This window comes from Syngnathus typhle, linkage group LG1 (genome assembly GCF_033458585.1).
Source record: "Syngnathus typhle isolate RoL2023-S1 ecotype Sweden linkage group LG1, RoL_Styp_1.0, whole genome shotgun sequence".
NCBI lineage: Eukaryota > Metazoa > Chordata > Actinopteri > Syngnathiformes > Syngnathidae > Syngnathus > Syngnathus typhle.
This window is the reverse complement of record NC_083738.1, coordinates 10,980,395-10,998,375: the sequence shown is the minus strand read 5'-3', so window position 1 is coordinate 10,998,375 and position 17,981 is coordinate 10,980,395. Positions and strand designations below refer to the sequence as shown.

The window sequence follows — 17,981 nt, the reverse complement described above, 5'->3', positions numbered from 1 at the left end:
CGGTATAGAAAATGGATGGATGAAAGCTGAAGCTGACAAAAATAATATTTTTGAGGGAGGAAATAGTTCAACTTCATATTTATATTTTGTTGATTTATGATCCTTCTGAATATCTAATTTTACAGAAATGTATATATTTTTTTCTCAGATGTCATCTGAAAGTTTTCATTTCTCAGATGTTTTGCCAAGTATAATGATTGTGATGAGATATAATACACTTTTAAACACAGCTGAATTTCTGTTGTCTTCTCTTTCATAGAATGGATCTCGTGTCTGTATCATTTGGATGCTTGAATGAAAAGAAATTAACTGGGATTTGGGGAAAAAAAGGTCAGTGCAATATTGGTCAAAGCAGCCCTTACATCTATGAGGATGGCCAGCATGATGTCACTAGTTGTGTGCACATCATTCTCATGTCAAAGGCGCTGCTGGTGACATGTAAAGGTATCACAAAAAATGCATTACCGTTTTTTTCCGTGTATAGTGCGCCCCCATGTATAGTACGCACCCCTAAAAATGGCATGCTGATGCTGGAAAAAAGCTTGTACCCATGTATAATACGCACCCAATTTTTATGAATTTTTTTTTAAAAAAAATTGTAATTTTTTTTTTTTTTTTTTTTTTTTAAGTCCCAATGATCGTCACACACGCAGGGAGGCAATGGGTCCCATTTTTATAGTCTTTGGTATGGTCTTAACTAGGCTGGATGTAATTTTTTTTGTTGGCGTTGATTTCTCCGACTGCCCGTAAACGCACCACCGCGCTCCGTGCGCATGGAGCGTGTTTGAAGTGAACAGCAGAGAAGAAAGGAACAAGGCAAAGTGTTGTGAAATAAAATATTACCTGTAATACGGATTTAGGTAGAGAACTGAACTCTCGCTCTTTATATAGCTGACGTGTCTTGCTCATCCGTTCTGCGCATCTGTAATGGCGGCCTCCGTATGATATCCGGTTTGCGTGTGTGCGAGAGCGAGAGAGAGCGAGAGAGAGAGCGCGCGAGAGAACGCTCAACCGTAGCGCGCCGCCGACCGCCCAACTGCACCGGGCTGGTCGATTATTGTGACAGAGCCGTCGCTGAAATTTAGAAGATATTTTTAAAGTCCTGATGTACTTTCTAAAATTTAAGTGGACCTCAGTGCGCACTGCGCAGGGAGCTTAATTTGGTGCAGCGCGCCGGGCGCTCACTGTCGCATTGCTTAAAGAGCGCCTTTGTGTTTTAGGATGAACAGCAGAGACCAAAGGAACAAGGCAAAGTGTTGTGAAATAAAATATTACCTGTAATACGCATTTTGTTATTTGCTGATTGAAACTGCTAATTAAACTGTGAATCGAAACTAATAGGAAGAAAACAACTCTCGCTCTTTATATAGCTGACGTGTCTTGCGCATCCGTTCTGTGCATTTTATTTCACAACACTTTGCCTTTCTTCTCTGCTGTTCACTTCAAACACGCTCCATGCGACCGCAATGCTCTCGTATCAGACGCTTGCTCGATCACCTGCTCGTTTGCTGTCCCGTGCGCGCACGAAGCGCGGTGGTGCGTTTATGGGCAGTCGGAGAAATCAACGCCAACAAAAAAAATTACATCCAGCCTAGTTAAGACCATACCAAAGACTATAAAAATGGGACCCATTGCCTCCCTGCGTGTGTGACGATCATTGGGACTTAAAAAAAAAAAAAAAAAAAAAATTTAAAAAAAAAAAGTTTTTTTTTTTTTTGTACCCATGTATAATGCGCACCCCGGATTTTAGGACAATAAATTAGTAAAATTTTGCGCACTATACACGGAAAAAAACGGTATCTTATCATGTAAAAGGCAGTGTAACTCGACTCGCTATATTTCACCGTGAAAAAAAGCCAGTTCAAAGTGGGACCCAGTCCCAATGAATGGAAAAAGCTCGAATCACAAACATAAGTGGCAAATTTGTGAAGACGGGTCATTTCCGACCCACTAGTGGTGTACCTGTAACCCAGTGTTGTTGATCAAACTCAAACACAATGGTTGGGTTATGAAATCAATCAATTTTGTTTAATGGTGTGGGCCGGGTATCCTTTACCCAATTGATACTTTAAGAATTTCATCAAATGGTTGGTAAAAATGACCCAACGTCTGATCCATCAGTGTCAACCCAGCAGTTGGATTAGAAAATTGACCCAACAGATGTAAGGGTGTGTTGTGTTGTGGTATGTTATTATTGTAACACACAAGGTATTATTATCAATCCCCCACCTTCTCTCCCTCCCATCAATAACAGTGTTGTAGTCGCACTCAGTCTCTGCAACAGCTGCAGGGAATTTTTTCCACCACCCCTCCTCTCAGTGTGTCCTGCCCTCACTGTGACAGAAGCCGAGGAAATGTCCGAGGCAGCGCAGCAGCTGGCGGGCAGCACCGCCACGGGTGACAACAAGCCCTTTGCAGTCCAGTTGTCCAACGTCTACCTCAGCATCTTGGCGCTGTTCTGCTTCAAGCTCTTCGTCAAGATCTCCCTCAACCTGCTCACCTACTTCTACATTATCCGTGGGAACCGCAAGGAGGCGGCCCGGATATCCGCCGAGTTTTACGACTACAACCAGCAACGCGGTGAGTGAATGAAGCTTTGAATTCGAGAAGCTCTGCGCTCTGATGACACGGCTACCAAGTTGCAAACCAAACAAATTCTATTTAATTCGTCATGACAGATATTTCAATAATTTCACATTAGATTGATCCCAAACTGCGTTGTAATCATCTTAATGTCGACTGCACCTTCCTTACTGTGGCAAGGCAGTACAAGGTTGGCAGCTCCTCTTCTCTCATGTATTATTAGAACCCAGTCAGCACCCACACACACGCACACACACGCACACACACGCACACACACACACGCACACACACGCACGCACACACACACACGCACACACACACTGGCCTAGTTTCCATTCCCAGCATTGGCAGTGAAACCCCCTTACACCACTCAATGGCAACAGACAACATTCTTCGAGCAATATGATCACATATTTAATAAAGAAGAAAAAAAGTTACGTATGTTTTAGGGAAAACGCCACGTTTGCAAGTAGTAATATATTTGGAGGGGGAGAGTGGCATAGCAAGAAAATGGTAGTATATTTCTTTATTTTTCGAGAATTTTTGTATTTTCAAAACTAAAACTAATCCGTTTTGGCCATTTGGCTGCCTCACAGTGCAGAGGTAGTGGGTTCAATTCCGGCTCTGGCCTTGGAGTTTGTATCTCCCCGTGCTTGCGTGGGTTTTCTCCGGGTACTATGGTTTCAAAAACATGCATGGTAAGCCAATTGAACACTCCAAATTGTCCGTAGGTGTGAGCGCAAAGGGTTGTTTATCCATGTGTGCCCTGTGATTTGCTGGCAACCCGTTGAGGGTGTCCCCCGCCTACCTCCCAAACTTAGCTGGGATAGGCTCCAGTTTCATCCTCATGAGGAAAAGCGGTTCAGTTAATGGATGGATGAATGTGGTATAGTCTCCACAAGTTGCATATATTTAGGGGGGAAATGCACATTTTCACAAGGGAAGTAAAATTTTCAAAGAAAAGTTATATTTTCATATAAAATAAAATTTTAAGTCTAATTTATTCATATAGCCCTTGATCACAAACACGTCTCAAAGGGCTTTGACTTTTAAGTAATTTGAAAACATTATGTTTAAGTTAAAAGAGGCTTTATATTCAAGAAGTGTTGTACAGTTTTATTGAAATTAAACTTTTTTATTTTAAAAGTTTAAACTTTCATTTGTATTTTATACTGTCCAAAGAAATACAGCAAAAATATGGTCCATTCACAAATTGTCTTTTCTCAAAAGAAAAGAAACAAGATGCCTAGTTTCAGGACCCCCCTCCAAAAAAAAAATACATTAATGACATATTATGTTTTTTATTTTAAAACAGTGTTTTATATTAGTATTATTTTTTATGTTTATTAGGGATATACCATGTCTTCAATTTGAAAAATAATAAATTTTCAATTTGGAAGTCATATTTTTTAACCCTCTCAGGCTCAAATTAACCTTTAGTCACAGGAAAAATATGATATATTAAGTCTTGGTTGACTAGAGCAAGGCCTGGATAAGATTAATCATCATCCGAAACCTCAGTGTCACTGGTGCATGTGTGTTATGAATTCCAACATCAAGGTTGTTAGGTCTTGCTATTGCTACGAGTGGCTCATCATCATCAAGGCTGAAGTCAGACTCATGTGCTTCAGAAATGTCCTCAATATCTGAATCACCAACTTCATTTGATTATGTAAAATGTAAATATCCATCCATCCATCTATCCATCCATCCAACTGAAGAGCTGTATGAATAATTTTCCCTTTTTTTTGTGTCACTCTGGTAACACATCAGGTGTACCTAGTAGTGTCTGATGCTTGTATTCAGGCATGTTGACATTTGTATCACTTATGCTTGATTATTTTCCTACATCAATGAAGCGTAATTGCATATTGAGTGTTTCAGCTGAGCATAGTAAACACCTAAATTGTGCACAAATGCTTACATTCACCTTAGCAATTAACCTTGTTCTCTTATTTTAGCACTATTACCTGTGCGATGTAGCGTAAAGTGATTAGCCGGTGTACTAAACACCTTGTGTGTTGTAAAGGACCCTCAGCGGGCGTGTTCATGGCTGACTAATGAATCATTGAATGAAATGTCCACCGCTCTAATGAACAAACCGCCCACAGGATCCTGGACGGACCGCTCACCACTTCACGATGCCGCCAGTCAGGGTCGCCTCCTTGCTCTCAGGACCCTCATTGCGCAGGTGAGGAGGAGTTGGGGTGTCATGTTAATTGGTATATAACTATAGGCAGGACTACCCAAAAAGTACGGAAACGCATGAAGCATTCAATTATATAAGGCGTTTGGCATGGGCCGAGGATGAGCACTTTCAGTTAAGCAACTGAAAACTAGAGTGGGATAACTCCATTGGTGTGTTTTTTTTAAGAAATCACATCTTAGTTCCAGTTTTGTAATTAGTGGCAATATTTTTTCAACCTGTGCCAACTTCCATTTCCAACACGGCCGCACCCATAACCAGGCATCACTTCCTACAAAAAAAACTTCCCAGAAAAAAGAGATTTAGAGATTGCCACAAGACTCAGAAAGTAAGTCTTGCTCCATCTTGAGTGCCAGTGTATCAGCACGTCAGTGTAAAAGAATATTATTAATCATCTTTCAAGAAATAGTGATGAATTTGATGGGTGTTTTAACTTAGACCACTCTTGCATTTGCAGTCAACATTTTTGTTTAATCCCAGTTGTTTCTTTTCTTTCAGGCAGCCCACATGATACTGACCAGGATTCAACCAATGAAATGGAAGATGATGACAGTACTTCAGTTGTGGCTAAAATCTAAAAGTCCAAAATGATTAGATCTGGCAAAAGGCCGAAATCTGAGGAAAACCACAACTTCTAAAATAGTAAACGAGTATGCAAACGAAAAGCATCCAGAAGAAATGTGAGAAATGATGATATTACGAGACATTCCGTTTTGGGTCAGAAACACAATTAATTGCCATCTAAATCATTTAGCTAAAACTAAAAGTTAAATCACTACACTGCAAAATGACAAAAATGGAGTTACCCCACTATAGGTGTCAGTGGCGAGATTGAAGTTGTAGGTCAGGAATCCAGAAAATAGGGTAGTTTTGGTTTGAGAAATTAACTTTATTCATTCGATAAACTGTATTTTTTCTAAAGGCATGTGTTAAATGAAAAGATAATTTGTAATTGTAAAGTTTTTTTTTCTAGAAAAAAATATTAAGGAGAATTGTAAATTCTCAAGGAAAATGATGGTGAAGAAAAAAAGTTATAATGTAATTACATGTGAGAAAAAGTAGATAAAATACATTTATATTTTCATATTTATATGCATATTTTCTTCAATGTTTGTAAAATAGCTTGAGAAAATATTTTTTTCTCTTAAATTTATGTTCTCTAAAAAAATTAAATCAAATACTATTTTACAAAAGGTTTTTTTTTCATTTTTAAATCAACCCAAACGCCGATTTGTATTTACATTTAAACATTTTTAAAATGTCATTTTGTAAAAGAAAGCTATTTTCTTTTCTTTTTATTTTTTTTTTAATATTCTATTTGAGGGAGGCCCGAGTAAATCAGTTTGTGGGTACATTATGCTAATGCCATCATAATCTCAGGATACAGTATAGTAAAGTGGATTGATAGGAAATGCAGAATAGAACATCTCAACTTTATTTTCTTTTAATCAGAGGCACTTCAATAATACCTGGTGGCACTCCCAATTAACATGAGTTTGTGCTTTAAAGGTTGGGAAACAACAAACTAAATGTTTGTGTACATGTGTACATTCAGGGTCACAACGTTAACAGCGTGACCATCGACCATGTCACCCCTCTCCATGAAGCCTGCCTTGGAGACCACGCACCCTGCGCCAGAGCCCTGGTCGACGCCGGCGCCGGCGTCGGTGACTTTTTCAAAAAACAGTGATTCCAACCACTTTCCCGGCAGTAATATAAGGGTGTCTGCAGGTCAATGCCTTGGCGGTCGATGGCGCCACACCGCTGTTGAACGCCTGCATGGTGGGCAGTGCGGCGTGCACTGAAGTCCTGCTGGAAAACGGCGCCAGGGCTCAGAGCCTCGCCCACCAGCCATCACCCATCCACGAAGCCACTCGCAGAGGTCAGTACAATTTGCTCAGTATTTTTAGTACAGTAATCCCTTGTCACTCCGCGCCTCACCTTTTACGACTTCACTAATTCATGGATTTTTATAAGAAATGAATGGGAAAAATAAGACTAACCGACAGAGAGTGACAGGATAACAACGTTTAAATACATTTTGTTTTATTTACTGTAAAGGTACAATACTACATGCACAGAACAGTGTGGAAATGGTTATTAAGGGAATGGGAAACGTTTATGTAGCGTAAAAGTATTGGGGAGGGTTTATAAAGTCTTAATGTAGTGTATAAACACATAAATAAATTTCTATTTCGCAAATTTTCGCGTGAGTGGTTCTGGAACGTATCTTCCGCTATAAACGAGGGATCACTATATAGTTATTCAGTTTCCAAAAACAATGTGTTTATTTCGAGAAAAAGTTGTTTATTTCTCTAACCATTTTGTTATATTTCAAGAAAAAAAGTTAATGTTTTCCATTTTTAAAAAGTTGGATATTATCTGAGGGAAAAAAACACCAGGATATTTTTGATAAATTAAAATCTAGTAATTTTGACTTGACAAATATAGCTAAGATTTTTTTGTAAATATATTTTCTAGAGTCCTATATTTTGTAATATATATAAACAAGTATGTTTACAAGGGGAAAAAGAAAAAAAAATGTACATAGTATTTCCAAGAAAAACAAACATAAAAAAGTATATATTTCTGAGGAACAAATTGAATTTTCCACCCGTCCCCCGTCAAGGTCATTGTGCTTGCATAGACGTTCTGCTGACGTGGGGTGTGGATGTAGACATGGACACCACTCACTTGGGCACGCCGCTCTACACCGCTTGCATCTGCCAGGAGCTGGAATGTGCCAGGAAGCTTCTCAGGGAAGGTATGTTCAATCCTGGGGAGACTTTTAGGATTTCCCAACATTCTAAATTGCATCACAGTTTCTGTTTTCATGACGGGCATGACATCAATGGTTTTCTGTCCATAATTTCATCATTGCTGTTCTTGCCTAAAAGGTCCAGAATTTCTCAGCCCGTTTGTCTATTTACAAACAAAACAAACTCTTAAAGTTTGATTTCACTCTTTCCCAGCATCCATGAATACATCAAGGCCTGACAATAATTGCATCCAATGAGAGTTTTTGGGCTGTTAATGCGTAGAATTTACCATCCAGCTCTGGTAAATGTGAACATTGGAGGTGTTTAAATATCATCCATGTGTGATGTTTACCAGTGCAATTGTCTTGAGGCTGACACAAAAATGGCGTCCGAGACATTATTAGAGGTGGAAAATTCTTAAATCTAGTGAGTGCCTGTCTCAACATGAACTGCAGTTTGCTTTTCACAAATTCACCTACTATTTGAGTTGAACTCACTTATTAGGGAAATTTGGGGTGTTTCCGTAACAACCTAAAATACCAAAAGATGGTGCCAGGGTTTTAGCTGATGGGAATGTCTTAATTGGTGTCAAGGAACTACTGTGGGATGAACCCTGCTGCGAAAAGCAAAAATCTGCATGTAATTGATTCCAACCTCTCACTGAAATGGTATATGCCATAAGATGACAGTGAAGCTCTTGTTTTGGTTAAAGTCTGACTAAATGAAGCTCCTCTCCTCTTTAATGGATCAAAGATCTTTGTGCATGATGAAGGTGCAGGAAGTTTAGCTTGGTTTGTCAGCAGAAGTTTCTTCGCCGAACGCCACACACACTTTTGGTGTATTTCTTTGAAATCAAGTAATCTGTCAACCAATTATTTTGGGGGTCATGTAAAAAAATCTTGAAATGATATTTAACCTATTTATACGCATATTCACTGGTACTTGACCGTATGTGATATACTTTGTGTTTCCCTTTCAGGCGCTAATGTTCAAAAAGGCAAATCCCTGGACTCGCCTTTGCATGCAGCGGCAGAGAAAGACTGCACTGCAATTGTAAAGTTGCTGCTTGACTTTGGTGCCGACATCAATGCCCGGGACGGTGAGTGTCGACGACCAGTGGATGTGGCCCCGCCCAGCAGCTTCACGGAAGGCCTCCTGTTCCTCTACGAAGGTAAAGTTGTACTTGTCTGGTTTATGAATTAAACTCCTTTCATAATGATTTTTTCCCCTTTTGTAGCTATGCCCCGAATGCTGACTCAGCTGTGCCGCCAGTGCATTAGGACGTGCATCGGCCGGGACAGACTGCACCTCCTCTGTCATCTGCCCCTGCCGGGTCGAATCAGGAACTTCCTACAATACCAGTGATAATGGCAAAAAGGACTTTTTAATAGGTTGTATGCAAATAATTGAGTCTCTGAAGTGCCTACCCACCCAAGTAAATTTTTTGCGAGCTGTCTGTTTCGCAACAACAAAAAAACTGCGAGTGACCCGATACCATATGCAACCTACATTACATTATGATGACTGGTGATGAATAGCCTTTGTAAAAATTTCACAAAATGCACTTTGAAAAATGTTATTGTACGTTATTACGTTTATTTCTGCTTTGTGGACTGTTGAAAACTCAATAAAACACTTTATTTTATAGACGGATAATTTGCCTAATTCAAAGGGAGCAGTGTGGTAGTTGCAAGCTTGACCACTATGAGGCAGCAAAGCGCCACAACGGCCCTTGTTTTGCTCCCATCGGGAAAACGCGAGAAAGAAGCAGAGTTGCCATAGTTACACAACCCTCCACACCGAAGGCCTGCAACGTCACACTGGCTAGCTTTAGTCAAAACCGCCCCTGTGATACAAAGGGAGGACGCAGACGACGAGAAGAAAACAGAGAGAACTCGATTCGATTTGTGCAGTGTTTGGCTTGAAGCCAGTCCACGAAACATTTTGAGAAGGAGGGTTAAAAAAAAAAAAAGAAAAGAAAGAAAAAAACAATGACGGGGCTGCCGAGGGACGTCACAAGATGGCTGCAGAGCCTCGAACTGACTATCCAGCCAATGAACGTACGCAGGTAAATAAGTCGTCAATTACCATTTAAAATAAATATAGATACATATTGAATTCATTATTAGTAACAGTACGTAATATTAAAATCAGCAATAAAATCAACCCCCACTCCGCGAAAAAAAAAAAATTCTCCCCGCCATGCATACAAAATGAAAATGACAAAAACGCTATTCAAATTAAATTTTGCTTTCATGGTTGTTGTCGCCCAAGGGTTGTATAATTGTTTTCTGATATTAGATGTGCATTGATTAATTGACAAGTAATCGATTAGGAAATTGATTGAAATCTGATATGATTCTTTTTTGATAAGCATCTAGTCACCTCCTTTGATTTGAATTTGTCCCAAAGAATTCTGCCCCTCTCGCAATAGTAAATGTCAGATTTCTTTGGTCTTCAATGAAAGCCGATTTTTACTTTGGAAAACAATGATCAACATTTTTGCCAATTTTTTGACATGTTGAGGGTCAAATAAAAAAAAACTGCATTTATGCTCTGACAATTTAAAATAACGTTCTATTTATAAATAAAGGGGCAGATATTAAAATCTATTTAACTGATAAAATAATTGACAGATTAATTACCTATTAATATAATCATTAGTTATAGGCCTCAGATTAAACACAGTTTTTTTTTTCCTCCTTGGCCTTAACCTCCACAGAAGTAATATTAATACATATATTCAATTTAACAGACAACTGATCAAATCATGTTATGTATGGTCTTTTATCTTCCCAGAGAATTTTGCAGTGGCTACCATGTAGCTGAGATATTTTGCCGTTATTATCCCAGGGATTTTGAAATGTGTTGCTTCACCAAGGGAACATCATTCTCTATCAAGCAGGACAACTGGAACAAGATACGGCGAGTAAGAACAGAAGAAAAAAAACGTAAAAACAGATTCGGGCAATGTTGCAATTAATTTTATAACGTCTTTACTTCAGCTTTCAGTTGACTGTGTTGCAATTAATTTTATAACGTCTTTACTTCAGCTTTCAGTTGACTGTGTTCCCTTTATGAAGGGAGACAATGCCATTAAGGTCCTCTCTCTCTCTCTCTCTCTCTCTCTCTCTCTATTTCTCTCTCTCTCTCTCTCTCTCTCTCTCTCTCTCTATATGTATGTATGTATGTATGTATGTATGTATGTATGTATGTATGTATGTATGTATGTATGTATGTATGTATGTATGTATATATGTATGTATGTATGTACATATATATATATATATATATATATATATATATATATATATATATATATATATATATATATATATATATATATATATATATATATATATATATATATATATATATATATACACATACATATATATATGTATGTATGTGTGTGTATGATGTCGTCACTCAAATTTTAAATGCATCAATTAGAGCATGTTTTTTGTACTGACAGGCACTGCAGAAGTTGTGTCTGCACCTGACTGAGAAGCTGATCTACGGGACCATCCACTGCAAACCGGGAGCAGCTGAGTTGCTGCTGCAGCAGGTGTATTCTGTCCTGACCAAGCACAGGTGACCCTTAAATGTAGACAGGTCATAGCATAACCATCCTAAAGTAACACAAAGAAAAAAGGGTGTGCCAGATGCCAGTCTTGTATACATAGCAGCCATTAAAATGTCGTATTTCCACCACATGTCCACCTAATTTAGCAAAATCATCCTTTCAGGCCTCAAACAGCTCAAACCTCAGAGTTGGATTTATCTGACCAGAAGTACCAGCAGCTACTCCCTCCGATGGCTCGGTCCACCGCCACCACGGCCGTGAAGAGCAACCTGAGAAAGACTGAGATATTGGCCCTGCCTGACACCCTCATCAATGGGCGTAGGGCCGAGGCCATCATCAGCAAGCATCGGCAAGACAAGATTGCAGACAGGGCGATGACTGATCATGGTGAGACCACTGGGAAGCCATTTTGTGTCAAGTGAAGGCTTTCAGGACAAAAAAAAGTTCTTAATGATCTTCTTTATCAACAGGGCGTTCAAACTTGGTCAAGTCAAAACTCATACAAACAACAGTGGAAAATCTAAATGGAGATGAAAGTTACTCTGTCAGCGGTGAGACTGCTTAAGTGCACTTCTGTAATCATAATTTAAAAAGAAAAACACTCAAACAAACACAACGTAATTCTAGTCATGATACATAGATAAAAGTGAAAATCTACCTAGAGCTACCTGTAATTTTGACTCTTATTGAGACTATTGTCAACTGGACCAACAATACGTATACTGCATTGAATTCATAACATAGTATGTACAGCAGTTGTAAATCTACATTATTTACCGTTTTTTTCCATGTATAACGCGCAAAATTTAACTAATTTATTGTCCTAAAATCTGGGGTGCGCATTATACATGGGTACAAAAAATAAATGAAAAATCTTTATTTTTATTTTATTTTTATTTTTTTTATCCGGATATGATACGGAGGCCGCCATTACAGAAGCGCTTTCTTCTCTGCTGTTCACTTCAAACACGCTCCATACGAACACAATGCTCTCGTATCAGACGCTTGCTCGATCACCTGCTCGTTTGCTGTCACAATGTACCCTCCACAAATCCGAAACATTTCTTCGCTATCGAGTTTGCTAGCCCATGCGCAGTGATACTGACCGGCAGAATAACATCCGGTTGTTCCCAAAGATGATCTTTTTTCTGAAATAATTTTACGTTTACGGACTTAAGTAGGAGTCAAAATTTGGGTGCGTATTATACATGGGTACAGGCTTTTTTCCAGCATCAACATGCCATTTTTACGGTGCGTATTATACATGGGGGCGCATTATACATGGAAAAAAAACGGTACATTACAATTGAAACTTTTATGCATAGTTTTGAGTTACAAGCATTGTCTAAATGTTTAGTTATCATTTTTTATTCATGAGAGCTACAAAAAAAAATTAAAATATCAAGCACTACTATCTTGAAGTCTGGCTTGAACCACTCTTATGTTTTCTAGAGCTGTGCCTCCAATCATCACTGAGTGGTGCTATCGTCTCGTACAAGACCATCAAAGTGAACCAGCCTGCCAGAAGACTTCCACAAAGCTGTTAAAGCAAACATGCAGGCATCCCACCTCACCCCTCACAATTCAAACCAGTTCCCAATGTCTCAGTAACGTAAAGTTCTGTAGCTTGCTCTTCTCAAATTTCCTCCAAGGATCTATAATTACGGGACCTTGACAAAATTAACCTGCTCTATGTGAAATCTTACAATGACAAAAGGGATTGTATTTTCCCCAGTTGAGGCAGCAGCACTTGATCGCCATAAATTATACCTGTCAATTATAGCAGATCGAAGTATGTGGCGCATATAGTGTTCGCAAATAAATACCCCCCTCACCCCGATTTGAGTGTGTGTGTTTGTGTGTGTGTGTGTGTGTAAGGGGTTGATGCATTTTGCCTGAATTTGCAAGTGTCAGTCTGATATTCTAGATTCAAGTTGTTTATTGCCACTCAGTTTAATTGTCAATCAAAACAAAACAAAGAGTTAAGACCTTGTGTGTTTACTTATTTTTATTGTAACAGTCAGGCTAAGTAACAGACAATATATTGCGAAATGGCCAGCAACTTTTTTTTTTTTTACACTCGATGGGTGGGACACAACTATTTGTATTGAAGACATTTAAAGAGTCACTTTGTTCTCCCTCTTTCTCGAAGCACCATTACACCTACACTGGTACATATAGACCACAGGTGTCAAACTCAAGGCCCTGGGGCCAGATACGGACCACCACATCATTTTATGTGGCCCGGGAAGACAAATTGTGCATCAAATTCGTGTGATTCCAATCCAGTTCCCGCCCCTCCCACAGCACAGAAACAGCCCTGACCAGAGTAACCAAAAACTTTCTTATGGCCTCTGACTCCTATTCCACCTCGCTCCTCATTCTTCTTGACCTCACTGCTGCGTCCAACACCATTGACCTTAACATCCTCTTCAACCGCCTCCAACACCACATTGGCCTCTCCCACAGTGCCCTTCGCCGGTTTCACTCCTACCTCACTGACCGGACCGCGTATGTGGTCCTGGGGAATGCTAAATCTCACCCCCATACTGTCACCTGTGCGGTCCCACAGGGCGCCGTACTCGGTCCTAACCTCTTCACCATCTTCAGGGGTCTCAAACTCCAGTCCTCGGGGGCCGCATTCCTACATGTTTTCCAAGTTTCCCTCGTTAAACACACCTGATTGAAATGATCAGTTCATCCTCACGTTCTGCAGGAGCCTATATTTATATCTGTGCATCTGCCTGAGCTCAGGCTAGGTTGCCATGGCAACGATGCAGCAAAACCCACACAAGAGACTGTAATTAGCTTACCGCGAGCCTCTTTTAAGCCTATATGCTGCACCCATCGTGTAATATTCACTCAAGCATGTCGATGTGCTAACGAGCGCTAGCTGTGTGTATGCCAGTAAATGGGACAGTGGGAAGAGGCTTGAAATGCCCTGAGAAAGTGTTTCGCCATCTGCTGAGTTTTCCTCACTGCACTGAGAGAAGGAGGGAGTGAGATGTTAGATTGTAGGTGGGGGTCTATGGAAGACACAAATCTTCCACTTTGATTACCAAAGCCGTGTTATCCATGGGAACCATGTATGAATGACATTTTTTCTTATAACATTTTACGATTCTCCGTGTTTGAATTGAACTACTGAAATAAATGAACTTTTGTACCACATTGTAATTTTAGTGTACTAATGTAATATTATAATTGTTAGGCATTTTATGTTTTACAAACAAACTGAAGAAATAGTAAAGCACATTATTTCTTCGTCAAATTAGTTATTTCTTAGCATCAAAATGAATGAATGGTACGTTTAATAAGAAACTTGAGAATTATTTCTGGCTAAAATTGCAGTCCATAAAGGTAAATTGAGTTTGAAGTCCTCATTTCAGTTAAAAAAGGAAAAAAAGGTCAAACATCAAGAGCACCCCAGAAATTAAATAATCTGCATTGAAACGCAATACGATGTCTCTGACAATTGTGGTCAAATGAGGAAAAAAGTATAACATCCAGGTCCGTGCAGTCGTTAGCCCCACGTTAAATAATATTTTATCACTGCAGAAGTAAATTGAGAAAATTTACTTACTATGTATGGTCAAAGTTGGTGAAACTGGAAAATGAGAATGAGAACACATTTCACCTGAACATTACATAAATAAAACCTAAAACAAGAAAAATGCAACAAAGGTCAGTCAGTACTGAAGCATAACTATAATAAATATAAAACGCGGAAACAAAACAAGGAATTGTTTAACTGTCCACGATAATTATATGAATAAAACAGAAAACACACAAATCCATCTGTCTGTCACTGAAGCAAAGTGGGAAAAAACAGCCGTCCATTATCCCAGAAAATTGCATGTGTCTGTCACAAAATAAAATGAGAAAATGTTGTAGCTCTCAATATCCTATCTATTATTGGAGAATTATAGCATGGATGTGTTTTAACTGTTCATCGTCACAGAATAAAATTGAAAACATGAAAATGTGATTGTCTCTTACAGAAGTAAAACCAGAAAATTCAACTGTCCTTTAAAACTGAAACAGAACAGCAACTCTCAATAAAAAAAAAAGTGTAGTAACTGTCCATTATCATAGACGTAAAACTATAAAAAGAAAACAGAAAAAATGATAAAACATCCATCATAGAAGTAAAACAAAAAATCTGAAAAAGTAATTGTCCAGCATTACATATAAAAATGTGTCCAAATAAGTACATGCACGTGGATTTGGGCCAATATATGTAAAGGGCAAGTGTCAGTGTTCCTAACATCCTGCTAAGAAACGAACAAAAATCTTTGTCAACTGTGACACAAATTTAAAGTGAGTTCACTCTAGCTGTGTCTTTAAAGAAATCCATCCAGTAAATAATGTATTCATCTTGCAGTGTGTTACATTGTTACATTGGCTATAGTGTTGCTGGTTTGAAATTTACTTTTATTATTATTATTATTATTATTTTAGTAAACATTCAAACCTGTTAAAACTTGTCTGGTGTTTTATTCCTTGTTTTTATTTTTTGGGGCATGAAAACAAAAATCTGACATTTGGTTCACTGCTTTATATGACAACATGTATGTGTTTTACGTTGTGTAATATGTGTTGGTGGCCCCCAAAATAAAGAGCGAGTAGTCAAATACACATTCTTGAGACGTACAAACAAATGCATAAAGTTATTAGGTACACCTGAAAATACCTAATGGAGGGTCGGAATGACGTCACAGATCAAACAGACAATCAGGAGGTGGGGGTGAGGGCGGATGTGGCACTTTTCACTTTCACTTAAGCTTTTTCGTTAATGAAGTGGCCTGTGATTAGGTACACCTCATGGACACTACAATAGGTACAATACACGAGGTAAAAAAAAAAAAAAAGAATAAATAAATAAAGTGTAGCGAACGATTCGATGAATGATTCTTTTGAACAACAATTTTGAGTGAACCGATTCTAAAGATTCAAATCACTTAACTGGAATGCACATAGCTTGTACAAAACAGTGCTGACGACCATAGGTGGCCAGGTCGAAATAGCCGACTGGTTAGTGACACGGGCTCTCGCTCAGTAAGAATTTGGTGCGATCCCAGGTGTGAGGATATACCGTATAATAATATTTAGGCGTATGTATGCATACATGTTATTTAAAAACTACGATAAGTGTATAAAATCAGATTACCCAAAGAGAAGCACCAACTCCCCGTTGTTGCATAACGGCGCATCGCTTCATGCAATAAAGTTAGCTTGGAGAAAACATGCATAAAAGAAGGAGTTTCAGCAATGTTCCCTCTAATATTTCATGTATCTGGGCATACACACAAGCTCCCTGAGCAAACTGAGGACTACTGTGAGCAACATCACATGTGCACGCTTTATTTTTAAACAAGTAATTTGGTCCACTTAAAAAAAGACAACAATCTGGAAAATGGGATGTATAGATGTTATACAGTATGTGAGAGTCCTGCTTTGGCCATGGTAAGAGTCCTGCTTTGGCCATGGGAAGAGTCCTGCTTTGGCCATGGGAAGAGTCCTGCTTTGGCCTGGCTGAGGGTCCTGTTCTGGAAGATATGAGACATATACACCTTTCAGACATAACATTTTGCTCAGATTAAAACGTTCACATTTTGCACAATGACTTGTGCTGTAGCTTGTGATACAGTGCAAATTCCTGTAACATTATACATAAATTAATTAGATTAGGTCTAATATTAATATAATATTATAATTGATATAATATATTATAATAATATATTATCATCTAATATTAATTAATACGTTATGTTGATGTTGTTTATGCGCTGGATGGATTTTCTCGTGCGCTGAGAATGTGCAGACAGTGCGCAATTGCGCACGCGCGCAGCTTAGAGGGAACATTGGGTTTCAGTGAGTGATTTTTTCTTTACATTCTGGCTTATATAGTTCACGCCAGGAGGGAGACGCAACACGTTCACTGACTGATCCGTTGATGCACGGGAAGGCAGTTCACCCATTAACTCGTTCGCAAACGGGAAAGTCAGGATTCATTCCCTCACTGATCCGTTCTCGTGATGAACTGGGAATGCAAATCACTCACTCACTGACTCTGTTCACTCACAGATCCGTTCAGTTGATGAATGGGAAATGCAATTCACGACTCGTTCGTGAATGGGAAGTTACGTCATTTTCTTCTTCTTTTGATTTACGGCGAGGTCATATGAACTGAAAAAAGAACGAATGACTCGAATCAGACAGGCTACCAAGCCCGCGATGTTTGGCTCGGACCTTTCAGATTTAGGGTTCGACTCCCCACCACTATGAAATGTGCTAAGCATGAATATATTAACAGTCGTCAAACTTTTCCCCGCAGCACTATCCGCATTGCATTGCGCGCTCAACAGGGAAAACAAATAAGGCAGTAACTTTTAGTAGTTCAGCAAGGTTTTTTTTTCTTTTTTTGTTATTTACTTGTCTAGGCTGTTCTAAAACACCAGCTCGTATGCTTGATACATATTAGATGAAGTAAAAAAAAAAATCCCGTCATTTACTTCATATGGTGTACCAGCACAAAAGTTTGCAGTGCTGAAGACATGTGGAGCCATACAACGAAGTTATTTTGAAGCACCGATGGCCGAGCGGTTGGGCACATAGTGTTGGCTCGTGAGTGAACAATTCGTTCAAAAGAACGAATCATTTCAGTGAACAAGAGTCAACGAATCACTTCCTAAAGTGATTGGTTATTTTTTCAGTTCATATGACTTCAACCAGTAGGTGTCGGTTTGGACACGTCCAGTGGTGAGACTGTCAGTCCATTGGCAGAAGGATGATGAGGATGGATATGCCAGGCAAGAGAGCTCGAGTAAGACCTAAGAGAAGGTTA

General features: G+C 39.0%; 2 protein-coding genes across 4 annotated transcripts; both read left to right on the top strand.

The window, feature by feature from the left end:
• Positions 1-272: 272 nt before the first annotated feature.
• asb5a (ankyrin repeat and SOCS box containing 5a) lies at positions 273-9,193 on the top strand. 3 transcript variants are annotated; one of them, XM_061291374.1, is made up of 9 exons: positions 273-330; positions 2,344-2,580; positions 4,695-4,774; positions 5,288-5,341; positions 6,345-6,452; positions 6,521-6,671; positions 7,437-7,553; positions 8,528-8,719; positions 8,786-9,193. In XM_061291374.1, exons 2-9 carry the CDS (start codon positions 2,355-2,357, stop codon positions 8,911-8,913), a joined length of 1,056 nt encoding a protein of 351 aa, XP_061147358.1. In that variant the 5' UTR covers positions 273-330; positions 2,344-2,354; the 3' UTR covers positions 8,914-9,193. The 3 variants fall into 3 exon arrangements, with proteins under 3 accessions (XP_061147358.1, XP_061147351.1, XP_061147367.1); XM_061291367.1 differs by having other exon boundaries at positions 279-330; positions 7,419-7,553; XM_061291383.1 differs by lacking the exon at positions 5,288-5,341 and having other exon boundaries at positions 283-330; positions 7,419-7,553.
• Positions 9,194-9,358: 165 nt separating this feature from the next.
• On the top strand, positions 9,359-12,834 carry spata4 (spermatogenesis associated 4). Its single transcript, XM_061289794.1, has 6 exons — positions 9,359-9,616; positions 10,348-10,477; positions 11,024-11,142; positions 11,298-11,521; positions 11,605-11,685; positions 12,587-12,834. The coding sequence occupies exons 1-6, from the start codon at positions 9,540-9,542 to the stop codon at positions 12,679-12,681; spliced, it is 726 nt and encodes a 241-aa protein (XP_061145778.1). The 5' UTR covers positions 9,359-9,539; the 3' UTR covers positions 12,682-12,834.
• Positions 12,835-17,981: the final 5,147 nt, after the last annotated feature.

Bases quoted from the DNA above. Each gene is read 5' to 3' on its own strand.
- spata4 (XM_061289794.1), top strand. From the start codon at position 9,540: ATGACGGGGCTGCCGAGGGACGTCACAAGATGGCTGCAGAGCCTCGAA. The intron at 9,617-10,347 runs GTAAATAAGTCG...TTATCTTCCCAG, and splicing joins CAGCCAATGAACGTACGCAG to AGAATTTTGCAGTGGCTACC. The intron at 11,522-11,604 runs GTGAGACCACTG...CTTTATCAACAG, and splicing joins CAGGGCGATGACTGATCATG to GGCGTTCAAACTTGGTCAAG.
- asb5a (XM_061291367.1), top strand. From the start codon at position 2,355: ATGTCCGAGGCAGCGCAGCAGCTGGCGGGCAGCACCGCCACGGGTGAC. The intron at 5,342-6,344 runs GTACTTCAGTTG...GTGTACATTCAG, and splicing joins TGAAATGGAAGATGATGACA to GGTCACAACGTTAACAGCGT. The intron at 8,720-8,785 runs GTAAAGTTGTAC...CCCCTTTTGTAG, and splicing joins CCTCCTGTTCCTCTACGAAG to CTATGCCCCGAATGCTGACT.